Genomic DNA, 18,062 nt, shown 5'->3' with positions numbered 1-18,062 from the left:
CCCATGGCGACCGTGGCTATGGTCTTTGTTCTTCCGATCAAAGCCCCCCAGGCATGTGGAAGGTTTTTGAAGGACCCTGCTTTTGAAGTTCTTTGAGGTACCACTATGGTGGGACAGAGAACTGTTCATATTCCATAAGTAGCACTGAAAGGGACATCGTTTAAAGTGGTGTCATCTTATTTCATTTTTTTTTTCTTCATCTGTAATTAAGTCTTTAAATGAAGCTACTGTAGGTGACTGAGCATTGAGGTTAACAGAGGCCCTTCTCCCTCTCAGATTAAAGAGCTGTGTCATTATTGCAACCCAGAGACATATGCGCATATAAAAAGGTCAGCCCTGGTACTATAGAAATGAATTGGGGAAAATAATTAAATTCACCCTCTTCTCCCCCATTCCCTCCACCCTCCTCTCCTTCTACTCTCCCATTTATCCCTCTATCCCTTCATCCCTCCATGCTATTCATCCCTCTCTCCCTCTGTACTGCTATTCTTCACGCTCTCTCATTCCCCGTCCTTTGAACCTCTTCTTCTCGCCGCCCTCTCTCCCATCGCTCTGTCCTACTCTTCTCCATTTCCCTGTGCCCCCCCCCCTCCCCGTCCCCTTATCCTCTCACGTCCATCCCTCCATCCGCAGGGTCCTGAAGCACTCCGTAGACGCCACCTACGAGGATCAGGGCCCCAGCCCCGGGTTCCGCATGGAGACGTCCATCTTCTACGTGGTCTACTTCGTGGTCTTCCCCTTCTTCTTCGTCAACATCTTCGTGGCCTTGATCATCATCACCTTCCAGGAGCAGGGGGACAAAGCCATGTCCGAGTGCAGCCTGGAGAAGAACGAGGTGCCCGCCCCGCTGCCCATGGCCACGCCGTTGTGTGCGGTCACCGGTTATTTGTTTACGGTTCTGCGGTCTTTGTCTCGTGGTCGTAGTTATGTGGTTGTGGTCACATTGTCACGACCGTGGCAAAACAATTATAGTCGCATGTTCATGATTTAGTTATGTGGTTGTAGTCACATTGTCACGACCGTGGCAAAACAATTATAGTCGCATGTTCATGATTTAGTTATGTGGTTGTGGTCACATTGTCACGACCGTGGCAAAACAATTATAGTCGCACGTTCACGATTGTGCCGTCGTCTTTGTTCGGTCATGGTTCTGTAGGTATGCGTCACAGTCATGAAGTTTTTGATGTGAGTAGTCATGACCATCTGTAGAGCGGTTGCATTTTTGTGGTCGTAGTGGTTTATGTTGTCATGGTTGTATCACTGTAGCCTTGAGCCTTGATGGCCACCTTGATCGGGCACTGATGGTTGCGGTAGTGTGGCTGTAGTCATCCGGTCACGGTTATGAAGGGCCGGTGTTAGCGACCCCTCCCAGGCCTCTCAAGTGGTCGGCACTGACAAAAACCAGATTGATCTCGTTTCCCCTTTGGAGACAAATCCAGAGATCCCTGTGCCTCACCTCCCTGGTCTCCATGGCAATGGATTTCTGCAGTAAGAGCAGGATGACCAGAATAACCCCCCATCCACCCATCGCAACCCTCCACTCTCTCACGAAACAATGCCCAGCTTTGAGCCTTGTGCGCACACACACACACACACACACACATATGCACACCCATTACATTACATTACATTACATCTATTTGGCAGACGCTTTTATCCAAAGCGACGTACAAAAAGTGCATTTCATGGTCATAGACAACTACTAAACACAGGTGAGATAAGATACAATACTTATTTTGTACAGCTATTTCTAGCCAAGAACACAGTTTAGTTTCACACAGTGACACACACAGACACACACACACACACACACGCGTGCGCACACAAACACACACACACACACACACACACACTCATTGATATAGCCATTTTAAAAGTGCTCCACAGCTCTGAATTGGAAATGGACTCCTTTGAAGAAGTGGTTGTGGGCCGGTCCGTTGCGAGGCAAGCACGCTTTCAGGAAGTCTCTCGCTGACATCCGTACGCCCGCTCCAGGGCCCAGACTCACAAAGCAATTTATTGCGTTATTAGCATTATTCGCCCTGGTGTTTGTTTTCCGTTGATTGGGCTTTCGATGTCTTTGGTTATAAGCAAATCAGATGTTTTTTCTCTTGTCTGGCAGCAGTAAGGTGTCTGGAGACATTTGCTTGTGTCCTTTCGGGGCGGTGGGTAGACACGCGCGGCTCGAATCGCTGTCAGTAGCGGCTCGTTCCCCTGGAGACGATTCCACCGCAGGTGGCGGCCACGGCGACGGCGGAGCGCGGGAAATAAAACGACAGTAGCCGCGACGAGGCTCATTAGGAGATCAGGGACTCCGCGATTCTCTACAGTCTCCCGCTCCATTGCTTCATCTTCAGAGAAATCTTTAGACGAATTCGCATGACTGAGTAAAGGAGTGACAGCCCCGTGTTTGAAGGAGAGGTAGGGGGGATCCTGCTTCCCCTCAGATTAGGAGTTATGGTGGTGTTAAGTTAATTGTTGTCAGCTGGAGTGCTGCAGAGTTCTTAGTCTAAGATGGCCGTCATATTGTTTCATCTTGAAGTGTGTAACAGAGGGCCCACACAGGGTGGATGATCCTGTCAAGGCAGCGTTACAGCGTGCGGATGGGTCAGTAATGCGTGGATACAGTGTCACAGCCTGTCGACAGATTCTGACGTTGTACTGACATTCATAATGAGTTCGATATGCTCCCCTCTGGGAGGCGCTATAGAGTACCCAGAGCCTCAAAAAACATATTTGAGAAGTCATTGCTTTGATAAATACTTAATATTTTGACCATAGCAATCTAATGTACTGGGAAGGTACTTGAAGCTCTGTTGTGTTGTGTTGTCTAAACCTATATTGTTAGTATTGTGTTGTTTGTAGCCTGTATTGTGCGACTGCTTGTTTTTATTGTAACTATGGTGAAGCCAAAGGCAAATTTCCACAAAAGTGGACAATAAAGTATCTATCTATCTATCTATCTATCTATCTATCTATCTATCTATCTATCTGTCTGTCTGTCTGTCTGTCTGTCTGTCTGTCTGTCTGTCTGTCTGTCTGTCTACTGGCTGCGGCTCATAACGCTCCAGTGACCCCTGTTGGTCAGTCAACGCCTGCTGTCTGCCTGCCAAGGCACTGGCCCAGTGTGTGTGGTTGAGCTCCATGGTGGGTGCGGTATTGAATCCAGGTCATCGGTTGTACGGGCTGTTGGAATGCTGTAGGAGTTTGAGGCGAGAAAAAGCTTTGATAAAAAATTTTTTGTTTCTTCTTTTGTCCTGCAGAGGGCGTGCATCGACTTTGCCATAAACGCCAAGCCTCTGACTCGCTACATGCCCCAGAACAAGCAGTCCTTCCAGTACAAGATGTGGAAGATTGTGGTGTCGCCGCCCTTCGAGTACTCCATCATGACCATGATCGCCCTCAACACCATAGTGCTCATGATGAAGGTCAGTGACGACTCCTGTGCCCCAGGGGGCGCTCTGACGGTTTGCAACCACGGCGGGAGAACAAGCCTCGTTGAACCAAAATAGGAAGAGTTCTATGCTAAGCGTGTTCTGCGTTGTATGTGGTTTGCTGTGGGGATCAAAATTTTGTTTGGGTTCAAAGAAGCCAACGATTTATTCCTTGTTGTAGCTCCACCCATTCAGGGTTTGTGAAAACTTTCATTGTCATCACTAGGTTACAAGGCTTTCACCAGGATAATGAGGATTTTGGGACATTATTCAGTTTACAAATGGACAGGTTTTTTTTTTCCCTTTTTATAAAATTAATATTGGTGGTACCAGGCTTGACTTCTAATGCTCATATTGTCCGCCAGGCTCATCTTCAGAATATTATTGGTCAACTTTAGAAAGAGTCTGTCTGTCTGTCTGTCTGTGTCTGCCTGTGCCTGTGTCTCTATTGCTGTCTGCTACAGACTTTACTTTCATGCGCAGTAAAGACGGTTTAAAGGGTTACATATTTTTGCCTCCTCTGCTGCTCAGTGTGAATGCCCAGAGGGGTCTACTCAAGCAGAGGAAGAAGCATTCTCAGCACTGTTAAATCAGTCACTGGCAGATAGGTGGACAGACAACGACAGATATATACTGAAAAACATGACAAGATTTCATCATAGGTCTTCCTGTTAGTCTGGCTTAATTTGTGTGTGCAGGCATGCGTGCACGAGTGTGTGTGTGTGTGTGTGTGTATGAGAGAGACAGAGGGAGAGGGACAGAGAGAGCGAGAAAGGCAGAGAGAGAGAGAATAATAATGACAAAGAGGGTGATTGAGAGAGAAAGAAAGAGGGGAAAAAGTGAGAATATAATTGCTGTCAGTTGAATAACAATATTAGTGAGAGAGTGAGCGCTCTCAAGACTTTTCCACATAATTGCTTTACAGCAGGTTTATCCTGGCTTTAGCTTCCTTTGCTTGATTTAATTTTTAATCCTTTGCTTGATTTAATTTTACAGCTGCCTCAATTTCTCAGTATTTTGCTCATTTTTACATTTGTATGAAGCAGATTGTGCCCATCAGGAAAAGCAGTTAGCGAGGCATTCTTGCACGGTGTGTCAGTTTCATTCTCTAGTGAAGAAGACAGATTCACTGAAGGTGAAGGCAAGAGGGTGGGAATCTTACAAAGGAAAAAGTGACACAACTGTCTGAGTTTGAGTGATTGACATATATATTAGAAGAGTTTACTTACTCTGGATGAGAGCATCTACTCCATGACTAAAGCCGCTTTTCCACCGCATGGTACCGGCTCGACTCGACTCGACTCTACTCGCTTTTGGTACCAGGTACTTCGTTTTCCACTGCAGATAGTACCCCCGTCAATGTAGCTGGTCGTCATATAGTGACGCCGCATGAAACTGCCGTTTCTGACCAATCAGTGGTCTGCAGTGTTTTCATGTCACCTTTTGGTATCGCCTCAGCTCGCTTGGATCCTCGACGGAGGTGATACCAAAAAACGTACCAGGTACCAGGTACTATCCACAACTTCTGCCTGATGGAAAACCACAAAAGTTGAGTAGAGTCGAGTTGAGTTGCGGTGGAAAAGTTACTTTAGTGTACATAACTGTGCTTCAGAGGCACAAATATAAAATGTATTATAATGAATGAAAACTGCCAAATGATTGCTGACTACTTTGTTCGCTTAGCATCTCGATTGGCAGATACTTTGGCAGATTGTTTTCCGTGCTCTACTTTTTCAGACGCAGGGCACACGTTAGGTCACGCTCAGCTTGTTGAATGCAGCTCTGGTTTTTGTCCCCATTTCTGACAGTTCTACGACGCGCCTGTCGTCTATGCAAACATGCTCAAGTACCTGAACATCGTGTTCACCGCTCTCTTCTCTCTGGAGTGCATCTTCAAGCTCATCGCCTTCGGACCTCTGGTGGGTACACTGCCGCGTGACCTGTACATGTCCAACATTTACACTGCCGTGTAAGTGTGTGTGTGTGTGTGTGTGCGTGTGTGAGAGAATGTGTGAGGGAGAAAGAGAGACAGAGAGAGAGAGCGAGAGAGAGAGAGAGAGAGCCAGAGAGAGACAGAGAGAGAGAGAGAGAGAGCGAGGCAGTGTGAGAGACAGAGAGGGAGAGAGTGAGAGACAGAGAGAGAGAGAGAGAGAGAGCGAGGCAGAGTGAGAGACAGAGAGGGAGAGAGTGAGAGACAGAGAGAGAGAGAGCGAGCCAGAGAGAGAGAGAGAGAGAGAGAGATATGCAGGTTGGATGGGCTGACTGAAAAATAAATAACTGTGTGGGTTGATGGGTGAGAGGATGAATGACCTGATGTAAAGACAGGTGTGAAGACAGAGAGATTAATGCACCGATAGCTAAGTGGGATGGTTTGTGAGTATATGAATTGAGCTAGTAAATTAATTGAATGTAAAATGGATGGACAGCAGGGTTAGAGACAACAACGGATTGATAAATGGAAATGTGGGTGAGGGGGTGCGGATCATTACACAGATGGGGCTGTGGAGATATATGGATATACATGCAGATTTACATCTGTATTTACTCTTTACATTCATGTGTATTTTACATAACTATACTGATGCACACAAACATACGCACAATTGCACATGTAAATGTATATTATGTATATTGTACAGCAAGCACCAGATGGGTCTAAAAAAATTTCCTTCAGGACAATAAAGTCTATCTTATCTTATATTATCTTATCTTATCCTACATACGGTGCATGCTAATGTCCAGGAATATATCTGCAGATTCGCAGATCCGCAGATACTGCGTATGCGTACTGTAAATACTGCGTATGCGTACTGTAAATACTGCGTATGCGTACTGTAAATACTGCGTATGCGCACTGTAAATAGTGCGTATGCGTACTGTAAATACTGCGTATGCATACTGTAAATACTGCATATGCATACTGTAAATACTGCGTATGCATACTGTAAATGCTGCATATGCATACTGTAAATACTGCGTATGCGTACTGTAAATACTGCGTATGCGTACTGTAAATACTGCGTAAGTGTACTGTAAATACTGCGTATGCGTACTGTAAATACTGCGTATGCGTACTGTAAATACTGCGTATGCATGCTGTAAATACTGCGTATGCATACTGTAAATACTGCGTATGCGTACTGTAAATACTGCGTATGCGCACTGTAAATACTGCGTATGCGTACTGTAAATACTGCGTATGCGTACTGTAAATACTGCGTATGCGTACTGTAAATACTGCGTATGCGTACTGTAAATACTGCGTATGCATACTGTAAATACTGCGTATGCATGCTGTAAATAATGCGTATGCATACTGTAAATACTGCGTATGCATGCTGTAAATAATGCGTATGCGTACTGTAAATACTGCGTATGCGTACTGTAAATACTGCGTATGCGTACTGTAAATACTGCGTATGCACTGCATATGCGTACTGTAAATACTGCGTATGCACTGCGTATGCGTACTGTAAATACTGCGTATGCGTACTGTAAATACTGCGTATGCGTACTGTAAATACTGCGTATGCACTGCGTATGCGTACTGTAAATACTCCGTATGCATACTGTAAATACTGCGTATGCATACTGTAAATACTGCGTATGCGTACTGTAAATACTGCGTATGCACACTGTAAATACTGCGTATGCGTACTGTAAATACTACGTATGCATACTGTAAATACTGCGTATGCGTACTGTAAATACTACGTATGCGTACTGTAAATACTACGTATGCGTACTGTAAGTACTGCGTTGCGGTGAGCGGGCAAACCGCTGCATGCCTCATCCGTAACTCAACATGCTCTCCTCTCTCTCTCTCTCTCTCTCTTTCTCTCTCTCTCTGTGCCGCACACAGAACTACATGAAAGAAGCCTGGAACATCTTTGACTTTGTGACCGTGCTGGGCAGCATAACTGACATCCTGGTGACGGAGATTATCGTAAGCACGGCGTCCGCGTGTGTTTCGTCTTTCACGCGGGGGGGTGGGGGTTCGGATGGGTGGGGTTGGTGGCGGGGGGGGGGGGGCGGGGGGGTGGGGGGGTGGCCACGCAGAAATGGGCTGAATATACGAAAATAGGAAACACGGTCTATTTTGGTATCGATCTAGAATGCGTGGCCCTTTTGAAAAGAAATCTGCTTAAAGTGGAAACGTCATCGTTATCGTTACACAATCACTTGACCTGCATACTGCAACTGTTAAAATGGTTTGCTAGGGACTGCTTTTTCTGGCAATATTTGTATTTTTGTTGGTTTTTACTTGACTTGTCTTTGTTCACTAACTATTAGCTATTGTGGCAGTGTTACTACATGGCATCTCCTTGCTAGCTAGATTAACAATTTAATTTCTTCAAGCCAAGCACGAAAGTTGACGGGTGTAATATGTATGTAAAATTACGAGAAATGCTGTGGAGAATTGGCAGATCACAACCTGTTTTCTCTCTGTCTTCCAACGTGTGAGCCTCAACGGAAAGGCATTGGTTGAATCAGTTTTTGACTCATGCACATCTGTATGTGTGGCTGGCCTCTTAACTGAGCTATACCTGAGAGGCTATTCTAGCTTTGCGATTCGGGGTGCAGACATGCAGGCTACGGTAAGGGCAGGGGGGGCCCAGGGGTGCCCTCACGGGTGCCTTGACAGGGGCAGGGTCTGTTTTTTTAGCCAGGGGGTAATTCCTATGTTCCCAAGGTTCCTATGTTCCCCAGATTTATATGGCACATAATGGGAACATGACAAAGGGTCCTATGTTCCCAGGGTCCTATGTTCCCCAGCTCTACGTATGTGCTCTTCCAGGGTCCTATGTTCCCCAGATTTATATGGCACATAATGGGAACATGAAAAAGGGTCCTATGTTCCCAGGGTCCTATGTTCCCCAGCTCTACATATGTGCTCTTCCAGGGTCCTATGTTCCCCAGATTTATATAGCACATAATGGGAACATGTCAAAGGGGTCCTATGTTCCCAGGGTCCTATGTTCCCCAGCTCTACATATGTGCTCTTCCAGGGTCCTATGTTCCCAAGGTCCCGGGACCCTGGGAACATAGATATGCTCCCGTCTGATAGCCCTCTCTCTTAGCAACCGTGCCGAGCCACCCTGAACCTGCTCAGCGCGTGAGTGAAAGCTACGCTAACCCAGAATTGCTTCAATAAAATATCCCATAACCCCCCATAAACCGGTATTTCCGGGGAACGTGAGGCTGGATGGCTCATCCGGGATTAGAGCTGTCTGGAAACGAATGATGTCGTGCGACAGTAAAGCAGAACTGGAGCGATGAATCAGGCGTTACGAGCAAAGCTGAGGGCAGGAGCGTGTGTCTCAGGCGACGGCTGCAGCGTTTATACACGTCCTAGCGCCGCCCTGCGTTTGTGCTGCCCAGCGTAACCCGAACTATGGCCCCGAGGCTAAACTAGGCCTGCCAGCAACCTTGGTTTGACCCCACAAAAGGCCATTTTTAAATTTTTTAAATTTTATTAATCCTCATAAATATGATGATGGTGAGCAGGGGAGAAATGATCTGTCAAATTCTGAGCCCAATTAGCCTGATTTAAAACATGATTTTTAAAAGAATAAGTAATGGAAAATTATTTATTTATGTACATCTCCACCCCATCTCAACACAGTAGAAGTGCATAGTTTTCATTAGGCAATTACATGCTGAAACATGCAGAATTTCACAAAATTATACACTTACCTTTGATTCTGGAAGTATTAATATTTTGGTCTAAGGCTCCAGATCTTGCCTATGCCTATTTAATCATGAATCTTACCTATCTATTTGATTGATAAAATGATAGCCTGCTCATGCATCACCTTTTGTTGTGGAGGGGTTGGGGAGTCAAATGGACTATCCTTAGCCCTTGTGCTTTCCTCAGGGTCAAAATGACCCTTTCCTAACATTGACAGCAGTGAAAACCCCTTACGTTTTTTTTTCAGCATGAAATGTGATGTCATTTCCCAGTGTGACCCTTCACTTAAAAAAGGTTAAACATTGCCCTTTTTATAATTTTTTTAAAAAGCCGTACACCGTTAGGGTACAAAGATTTCCCGTGAATTAGGATAGCGGTTATTCACTGATTTATTGATGAGTGACAGGTTGTTTCTACGTGAACAAAACTTGATTTTAGGTTTAAAATTCAGTGAGGAGGCTTTATCACATGGGGTTCAGTTCAGCATGGGTGGGTCATTGGATCACCCTGTGGACACAGGGCGCATGCGTAACATGAAGACAACGCATTGGGTCAGACCAGTGATTACGAGCGTTTTGTTCATAAGACTGCGAAAATGTGGCTGTGAATTTGGGAAGTGGAGCAGACAGACTGTGCCATGCCCATGGGGATGGGGGGGGGGGGGGACTGTGCCCTGGGGGAGGGAGGGGGGGGGGGGGGGAGTCTCTCTGCAGAATGTCCAAACGTACGGAAGTCTGTAGTACCTCTGCTGTTTCCTTTGTGGCTCCTGTCACCTCAGCCTGTTTGTCTCTGGTTTTAAAGGTTCTGACTGATTCAAGGGTGAGTTTGTGTTTTTCTCTCTCTGGGATACTTCTTCTGCTGCACGTGACTTCTGTTCTCTTCTTCCTCCTCCCCCTTTCCCCTCTGTGTGCGTGCGTTTCTCTGTTTCTCTCTTTCTTTTACACTTTCTCTCTCTCTGCCTGACTTCATCTGTCTCCCCCTACTCTCTCGTTCTCTTTTTCTCTCTGTCCTTTTCTCTTCTGCCGCTTCCTCCCCCCCCACTTCTCTTTTTCTCTCGCGCTCAATTTTTGTTTACGGCTATCCTCCTTCCTGATTGGACGACTGCACTAGTCCACAGTAAGTGACTGTCATCCTCCAGTCCCACAATTCATTCTTGCTCTCTCTCTCTCTCTCTCCCTCTCTCATACTTTCTTGTCATTCACAATTATTCCATTATGAGGAAAAGGTGAATTATCCACTCCCCACACAAGTTACCTTCGAGATCCCAAAAAGGCACTTATAAAATTATAAATTTGTTAGTCATCATCACCGTAATGATCATTTGCCATTCTTTATTGTCCACTCTTTATAAAAATGTCTACAGCATGTTCTCTTATCTCAGCTAACACTTCTCTCGCTCTCTAACAACTTGCATTAGCCATGAAAGGGTACTTACTGAGACTACATTTCGTGGTTGTGACAGGTTTTCACCAGTCATTATGTTGTTTAAAGGCTTCATCGTTAAGAGTTGGTGATCACGAGGTGTTGTTCCAGACTTGGGTCAAATCCACTTGAAATACTTGAAATTCTTTAACTGCTGGTAATTATATGAAACACTGCTGAAGATCCCTGAGAATTTTCAACAAAACATGAAACAAACCAACTCCTACAATAACAGGACAAAGAATTTCATTCTCGATATTGGTGAAAATTGATAGTCAGTAATCTGCTGGAATTTCTGCCTAAAAGGACAAATTATTTTAAACAGTTAGATTTCAGGTGCTAAATCTGACCCAGGTCTGCAGTGTTATCCAAGTTTTAAAAAGAAGAAAAATACCCTCTCTCTCCCTCCCGCCTCTCCCCCTCCCTCCCTCCTTTATATGCCCCTCCCTCCCTCCACCTCGCCCCTCTCCACCACTCCCCTCTCCCTCCCCACCTCGCCCCTCTCCACCACTCCCCTCTCCCTCCCCACCTCGCCCCTCTCCACCACTCCCCTCTCCCTCCCCACCTCGCCCCTCTCCACCACTCCCCTCTCCCTCCCCACCTCGCCCCTCTCCACCACTCCCCTCTCCCTCTCCACCTCGCCCCTCTCTCCCATTCCCACGCCCCCCTCCTTCCCCCCCACTCCCCTCTCCCTCCCCCCCACGCCGCCCTCCCCCATTCCCACTCCCCTCTCCCTCCCCCCCACGCCCCCCTCCCTCCCCCCCATGCCCCTCTCCCTCCCCACCGCGCCCCCCTCCCTCCACAGGACAAGCTCATCAACCTGAGTTTCCTGAGGCTGTTCCGGGCGGCTCGACTCATCAAGCTGCTCCGGCAGGGCTACACCATCCGCATCCTGCTCTGGACCTTCGTCCAGTCCTTCAAGGTGCGGGACGCCCGCCCCCTTCCACACCTCCGGCCCTGCTACCCTGAACCCCCGTTACCCACCCACCCAAACACCCACAGCACCCACCCGCTCATCCACCCATAGCACCCACCCGCTCATCCACCCACCGCACCCTGTCTTCTGCACCAGACTACTTCCATATACTCTGCCTGCTCGTTCGATAGGCCCCACCCACTAAAAAATATTATATAATAATATAATATATAATATATATATAACAATAAGGGGGCACCATAGCTCAGGATGTAAGTGCGGTTGTCTGGCAGTCGGAGGGTTGCCGGTTCGATCCCCTGCCCTGGGCGTGTCGAAGTGTCCCTGAGCAAGACACCTAACCCCTAATTGCTCTGGTGAACGAGAGGTATCAATTGTAAAGCGCTTTGGATAAAAGCGCTATATAAATGCAGTCCATTTACCATTTACCATATTCTCTCAAGGCATCACTCTGACCGGTGGCCAGGTTTGGCTTTCTCTGTCCGTACATTCCATACTTTTCCTCACAGAGTATCTGTCGATTTACCCAAAGGCCTCAAAGCACTTATTCATGCATGAAAACCTCTTGAGGTCTTCTCCAGACTGAGAGGTCGTGCATGGTGGCCAAAACAGAGCCGTATCTCGTTTGTTGTTTTGCTTTTTTTTTTTGGACAGGCTTGCAATTTGCCAACATTTATTTTCTACTTTTAAAAGAAATGGCTTTCCTGTACAGTAGATCCTTTAGGCAGAATAAAGAATGAATAATGCAATGGGAGACTAAATACACTACGTGTTGCTCTGCACAGTAAAGATGGAAGCTGGATCCTGTATTTACTAGAACACTAGAACACACTTGCACCCCTATCCTGGCATGTACAGAATTAACAGATGGAACTGAGGTATTGGGCCGTGTAGGAAGGCAGGTCATTTTGCTTTACAGTTTACGTAACGTTAAGCAGACGCAGATGTAAGATCCAGAGGAACGTCCACACCTTGCTCCAGTTTGTACACCTGGGTATTTGCCGAAACAGGTTTAATTGCCTTGCTAAATTGTGGAATCGCAGTTCCCCAGAATCACATCTTAAACTCTGTACTGCAAGCCCTGCTTACTGTAATGGGTCATTAATGTAGTATAATTTACAGTATAGTACAACATAATGTGGTGTAATGGTTAGGGTAATATAATTTTGTATAATGTAGTATAATGTTATGCAGTGTAGTATCACGGTTAGTTAGGCTAATATAATTTTGAATAATGTATAATGTAGCATGATATAATGCAGTGGAGTGTAATGGCTAGGGTAATATAATGTAATGCAGACTAATGGTGATTTGCATCTCTGACTCCTGTGTAAATAATGTAAGGCTGTAAAAACCTGTGCTGCGATTAAATTTTGGGTTTATCGCTCCGGAGCTAAGATGATAGGATATAGATATAGATAAGCTATACTTTTATTGAACCCCCTGGGGTAATTTGTCCTCTGCATTTGACCCATCCTAGTTACTTAGGAGCAGTGGGCAGCCACAGTGCAGCGCCCGGGGACCAACTCTAGATCTGAGGCCAGTGCCTTGGTCAAGGGCACCTGCAGGAGTGCACCTAACATGCATGTCTTTGAGTGTGGGAGGAAACCGGAGTACCCGGAGTAAACCCACGCAAACACGGGGAGAACACGCAAACTCCACGCAGAGAGAGGATCCGGTCGGACCTGGACCCGGATTCGAACCCGGAACCTCCTTCCTTGCAGGGCAACAGTGCTAACCACTATGCCACCGTGCCCGCCCACTAAGGCATTCCACCCTTCTCTCCCCAGGCCCTGCCGTACGTCTGCCTCCTGATCGCCATGCTCTTCTTCATCTACGCCATCATCGGCATGCAGGTGAGCTCCGCCGCTGCCGCCGCTTCCACCGCCACCGCTGCCGCCGCCTCGGAGCATGTGAGGACCCGGGGCGTCCACTCAACTGCCTGAAGAAAACCTGATTGGCGCATGGTGCCTCGTGGGCCTGTGAATGCTGCGGTGCTACCATAGAGTGTTTAGAGGCTAGATAGATGAATGGGGTGTGACAGTAGAGAATATTGGAGGCAGTGCTGTCTTTGAGCGTAGTATCTATTGCCATTGGTAGCCTCTGTGGAAAATGGATGTCATACAGTGGTATATCTATGGTAGTGTTTATAGACAATATAACTGGCACTTTGGATTACCTGATCTGACACTGTGACTGCAGTGTTTTACCACGCTTTTCTATTTTCATATTTTACCTTGTATTGCTTCTTTTTTTTTTTTTTTTTTACCTACAAGAGCACAAGCTTTTTGAATGGACTTATTTTTATTTCATCTTTCCCGCAGAACATCCGCAGTCGTGCCTGATCTCCGCGAAAGCGCTCTCGCAGAGTTTACGACTGAACGCTGAAATAGGGCGACTTCGACAAAGCTCTGGCTGCGCTTCAAGAAAAAAACAAAAAAAAAAAAACAAAGCGCAGGCAATCTCCTAAATTGTTTTCGTGAAACGACGACGCCCGCGATCCGATAGATTAGCATAGGATAGTAAATCAAAGGCCATTGTGCCTGACGCACGGGCCTCTCCCCCCCCCCCCCCCCCCCCCCCCCCAGCACCACTATGTTTAATCATGGCATTGTGTCTGGCGAGCCACCGCAGCACTGGAGAATGCTGACTCCACGGGAAAGTTCACTTTAGCACCTAACTGCTGCGTCGCGCTCGATGTTTTCCCCGTTAAGCCGCGACTCAGTGACGCATCCCGTTGCCGTTTCCGCGTCTAACCCTATACGGTGACCTTCCGGCGGCGCTGTCCTTAAAGCGCGGGTCTCTTCTGCTGTCCCCTCTCCCGCCTCTACCCAGGTGTTCGGGAACATCGAGCTCAACGAAGACACGTCCATAAATCACCACAACAACTTCTGCACCTTCTTCCAAGCCCTCATGCTCCTGTTCAGGTAAAGCCGGTCGCGGCGGCGTAGCGTAGGGGATGCGCATGCACGAAACACTCACAGGTGCAAATCGACAAGAAGGATCTGATCCGGCACACTGCTGCTGTTCCTCCCCAAAGTGATGTTTCAAGATTCAAGATTCAAACACTTTTTTGTCCGTTAATGCAGGCAATAATGGAAATTTGTCTTTCGCTGGTGCATAGCTCACGTAGAGATACAATGCAGTACATATAAGTACATAACATCAAATGCACACAAAAAGACAACACAGTACATGTAGTAAAATCTCATGCAGTAAAAAGGTAAAATGTAGTAAAAAAGTGGTGTACTAAACAGGAGTAAGTGATGTTTTATTGTGTTCAGGTTAAAGTTAGAAAACTTTAGCACTAGTGCTACTTGCAGTTCCATCATGGCAGAATTGTGGCAGAGGCAGAGGCTCTTTGATACATTCTCCATATCTATCCATATTTACTGAAGCACATCAGGTTAAGTGCCTTGTTCAAGCGTATAATGGCAGTGCCCCACCTGGGAATTGAACCTGCAACCTCTCAGTTAGATTAAGCGAGTCAGTGTTATAATGAAAGCATTTGGAATAAGCGTTTTTGTTTTCTCATTTGCTGCCATCCTCCACTATGTGTTTTTTTTATGATGTCTTGCCTAATATATACAATATATAATCAGGCCACCCTATCAGTTTCTTGAAAGTTGGCCTGCTCTGCACTTTCCTGTAGGAGATATGAAATGATAGCCATATTAGCTGTGGGTCAGCATTATTTCAGAGTGAGCTGGAGGCATTTCTGTAGCTAACTGACCCAGACTGACAGTATGTTTGCTGATCCCTTGTAAAATATTGGGTTCACCCTGAGATGATGTGGAAGCAGTGGAGTGGACATAGTCGCGTATGCCCTATGTGCCCCTGGCTAAAATGTGCTTGCGTATAATTGATGGCTCATGCTAGGAAATAACTCTTCTACCTCCTGTGCTACAGTCAGCCCACATCATTTCCTGTCATCCTGTTTTTCCTTGGTCTCTGCATAATAGTTATAATTAAAAGCTCATCCTTCCTACATCTTAGGCTAGCACTCAAATTCGTTGAACTTAATCATTTATCCCAAACATGAAAAGTATCATCTCAGTTTCCCTGTGGGGATCCAGTAGCTGTTGAGCAGTAGGTGGAACACCCATCAGTTAACTTGTAAACAACCATTGTGGCTCACAGTGGAAAGGCACATGAAAATAATGAACAGCAAAATGCTCGCTAACATTAATCCAAATAATGTTTATAACTTTGCAGTCTTGGTTTGGGCACAACGGGCACAAAAATGGGTACATTTTTACCAATTTTGAAAAACTTTAAATATTTTGTTACCTGGTACAGACACGGTTGCATGACTTTGCTTCTAATTATGTTAACATTCAGACACCGTCCTCCTTGCTCTGCTGTACATACGCCAGCTACGCGAGTGAGTGGGGAGGGCCAGCTCACGCAGCGAAACGAGAGTCGGGTGTTTGTCACTTCGACATTTTAAAGGAAAACTAACGAATACCGAATTATAATGTATCGCTTATAGAAATAAGCGGCTAAATTCCGAAAAATGTTTTTGGGCGATGGAAATCTATTTGGCCAAACAAATCCATTGTATAGAAAAACACAGTATATTTGCATGCAAGCAGTTATGTATATACACTCATGAGTGTAAGTGTGTACACATACATTTATGATGGTCCTACTGTTTTGCTAGCATAAATGCGTGCATGCGTGTGTGTCTGCGTGAGCTCGCGCACATCTTTTATACACACATACGCGCGCTTGTTAATTCGTGTGTTTCCGCTGATTGCTCGTCTTTTTTGTTCGCGCGTCTGTCCGCTAGGAGCGCGACGGGGGAAGCGTGGCACGAGATCATGCTGGCGTGCCTGAGCCACCGGCCGTGTGACGAGCGCTCCGGCTCCGTGGGGAAGGAGTGCGGCAGCGACTTCGCCTACTTCTACTTCGTCTCCTTCATCTTCCTCTGCTCCTTTCTGGTCAGTTCTGGTCTTCTTTCTCTCCTTCGTATTCCTTTTCTGGTTGCACGTGGGGCCAGAACATTAACCACTGACATTAAAGATAATTATTTTCCGAGCACGGTTACATAATGATGACGAAAGTCCATTCAGCCCTTCTAGGCGTCGTTTAATCAGTTAGTAACCCTTCATTATTCCTCATAAGGAAATTGTTATTGGTTTTTAATGCCCTGATATATAAAGATGGCAAGTTCACAAACATGCAACAGAAAGCTAAAGCTCATAAATTTTTTAAGGTACAGAGGTTAAAATACCACGTTGACATTTAAAAGGACGGAAATGTACTTATTTGATCGGTGCTGCACCTGCACCAAGTGTTTTATGTGCTGACTGAGTACATAAACCACTGGCAGACAGGGAACACACTAAAGGGCACATTATGACTACAACCGGCCGTTCAGCCCTTTGAAGCTCGTAATGTACCCACAGTCAAGGAGACGGGCATCTCAGCTCTGGTCCGTATGAGCCATATGGTCTGCTGGTCTTCATTGTTAGTCAGCACTGAATATGAAAATATTGATTATGCAGGTAATTCAACCAACCCCGGTTCACCTAAATTTTATGGCAAAAAAAACAGCATAATCTGTGGCTCTCCAGGACCATCACTCAGAAAATCTCTGTTGTAGACTGTCAGATGAATTAGAATTATTCTGGTTTGCACATCTTAATGTCTTAATGTAGTATTTTTGTTCATTGTAGTTATATAATATTGATACATTCAATACATTGAAACGGTAGTTAACCAAATAATGTTCTTATATGATAATATTGGATATTCGGAATTCTTGAATAAGTCCACTCACTAGTGTGTACAAAAAGCTGTGCATACCTCCTTATCCTACATATTTGCACACGTTATTGGCAGAATAAAAAATGTAATCATATCTCAAAGCACAATACATTTACAGAAAAATAAATTAATATAAATATTATTACAGTTGAATAATAATAAGTGAGTAAATTAAATAATAATAAAAATGAATATATATTCACAGCAAAAAATATATAATCATAATAATAATTATAATAGTAACCATATACACAAACAATACATCTGAAAATGAATCTCTCTTTTTTCCTGTCTGTCTTTCTCCCTCACATGACTCTGCAGATGCTGAATCTGTTTGTCGCTGTCATCATGGATAACTTTGAGTACCTGACCCGGGACTCCTCCATACTGGGGCCTCACCACCTGGACGAATTCATCCGCGTCTGGGCGGAGTACGACCCAGCCGCCTGGTACGCGTTCATCCGCCGCTGAAAGTTCTGGCAGTGAGGGAGTTGTAGTTCCTCAAATGTGACAGTTTGGAAATTTTGGGGTTGGGGTGAGGGGAGTGAAAGCCGCTTTTTAGGTTAATCTTGCGATTTCCGAAGTGGAGTTTGAAACTCGGGAAAGCTTATATTAATGCCAGCGTGTGCGGCTCAGCGGTGGTGTGGATGACAGTGTGACGTGTGACAGATTTCCATAAATCCGGTTTTCCGCATCACACCCAAAGCTCCTCCTTATTAAACAGGGATGAAGGGATAAAATATTTATATCTTCTTTTTTATTTTTTTCCACACTTTAGTATTCATTGAAAATACTTTATCCCGCGAAA

The 18,062-nt window shown here is 45.7% G+C and overlaps 1 protein-coding gene across 1 annotated transcript in view; it reads left to right on the top strand.

Annotated features, from left to right (window-relative positions):
- Positions 1–18,062, top strand: part of cacna1bb (calcium channel, voltage-dependent, N type, alpha 1B subunit, b) — a 186,360-nt gene that overhangs the window by 147,690 nt on the left and 20,608 nt on the right. The window contains exons 25-33 of the mRNA XM_035391563.1: positions 634–835; positions 3,264–3,428; positions 5,243–5,353; positions 7,297–7,380; positions 11,354–11,470; positions 13,273–13,338; positions 14,318–14,409; positions 16,275–16,425; positions 17,576–17,703. Of these exons, the coding sequence (XP_035247454.1) occupies positions 634–835; positions 3,264–3,428; positions 5,243–5,353; positions 7,297–7,380; positions 11,354–11,470; positions 13,273–13,338; positions 14,318–14,409; positions 16,275–16,425; positions 17,576–17,703 (1,116 nt within the window). The remainder of the gene's footprint in view (positions 1–633; positions 836–3,263; positions 3,429–5,242; positions 5,354–7,296; positions 7,381–11,353; positions 11,471–13,272; positions 13,339–14,317; positions 14,410–16,274; positions 16,426–17,575; positions 17,704–18,062) is intronic.

Source organism: Anguilla anguilla, chromosome 14 (assembly GCF_013347855.1).
Source record: "Anguilla anguilla isolate fAngAng1 chromosome 14, fAngAng1.pri, whole genome shotgun sequence".
Lineage (NCBI taxonomy): Eukaryota > Metazoa > Chordata > Actinopteri > Anguilliformes > Anguillidae > Anguilla > Anguilla anguilla.
This window is presented reverse-complemented; position numbering and strand designations above follow the sequence as displayed.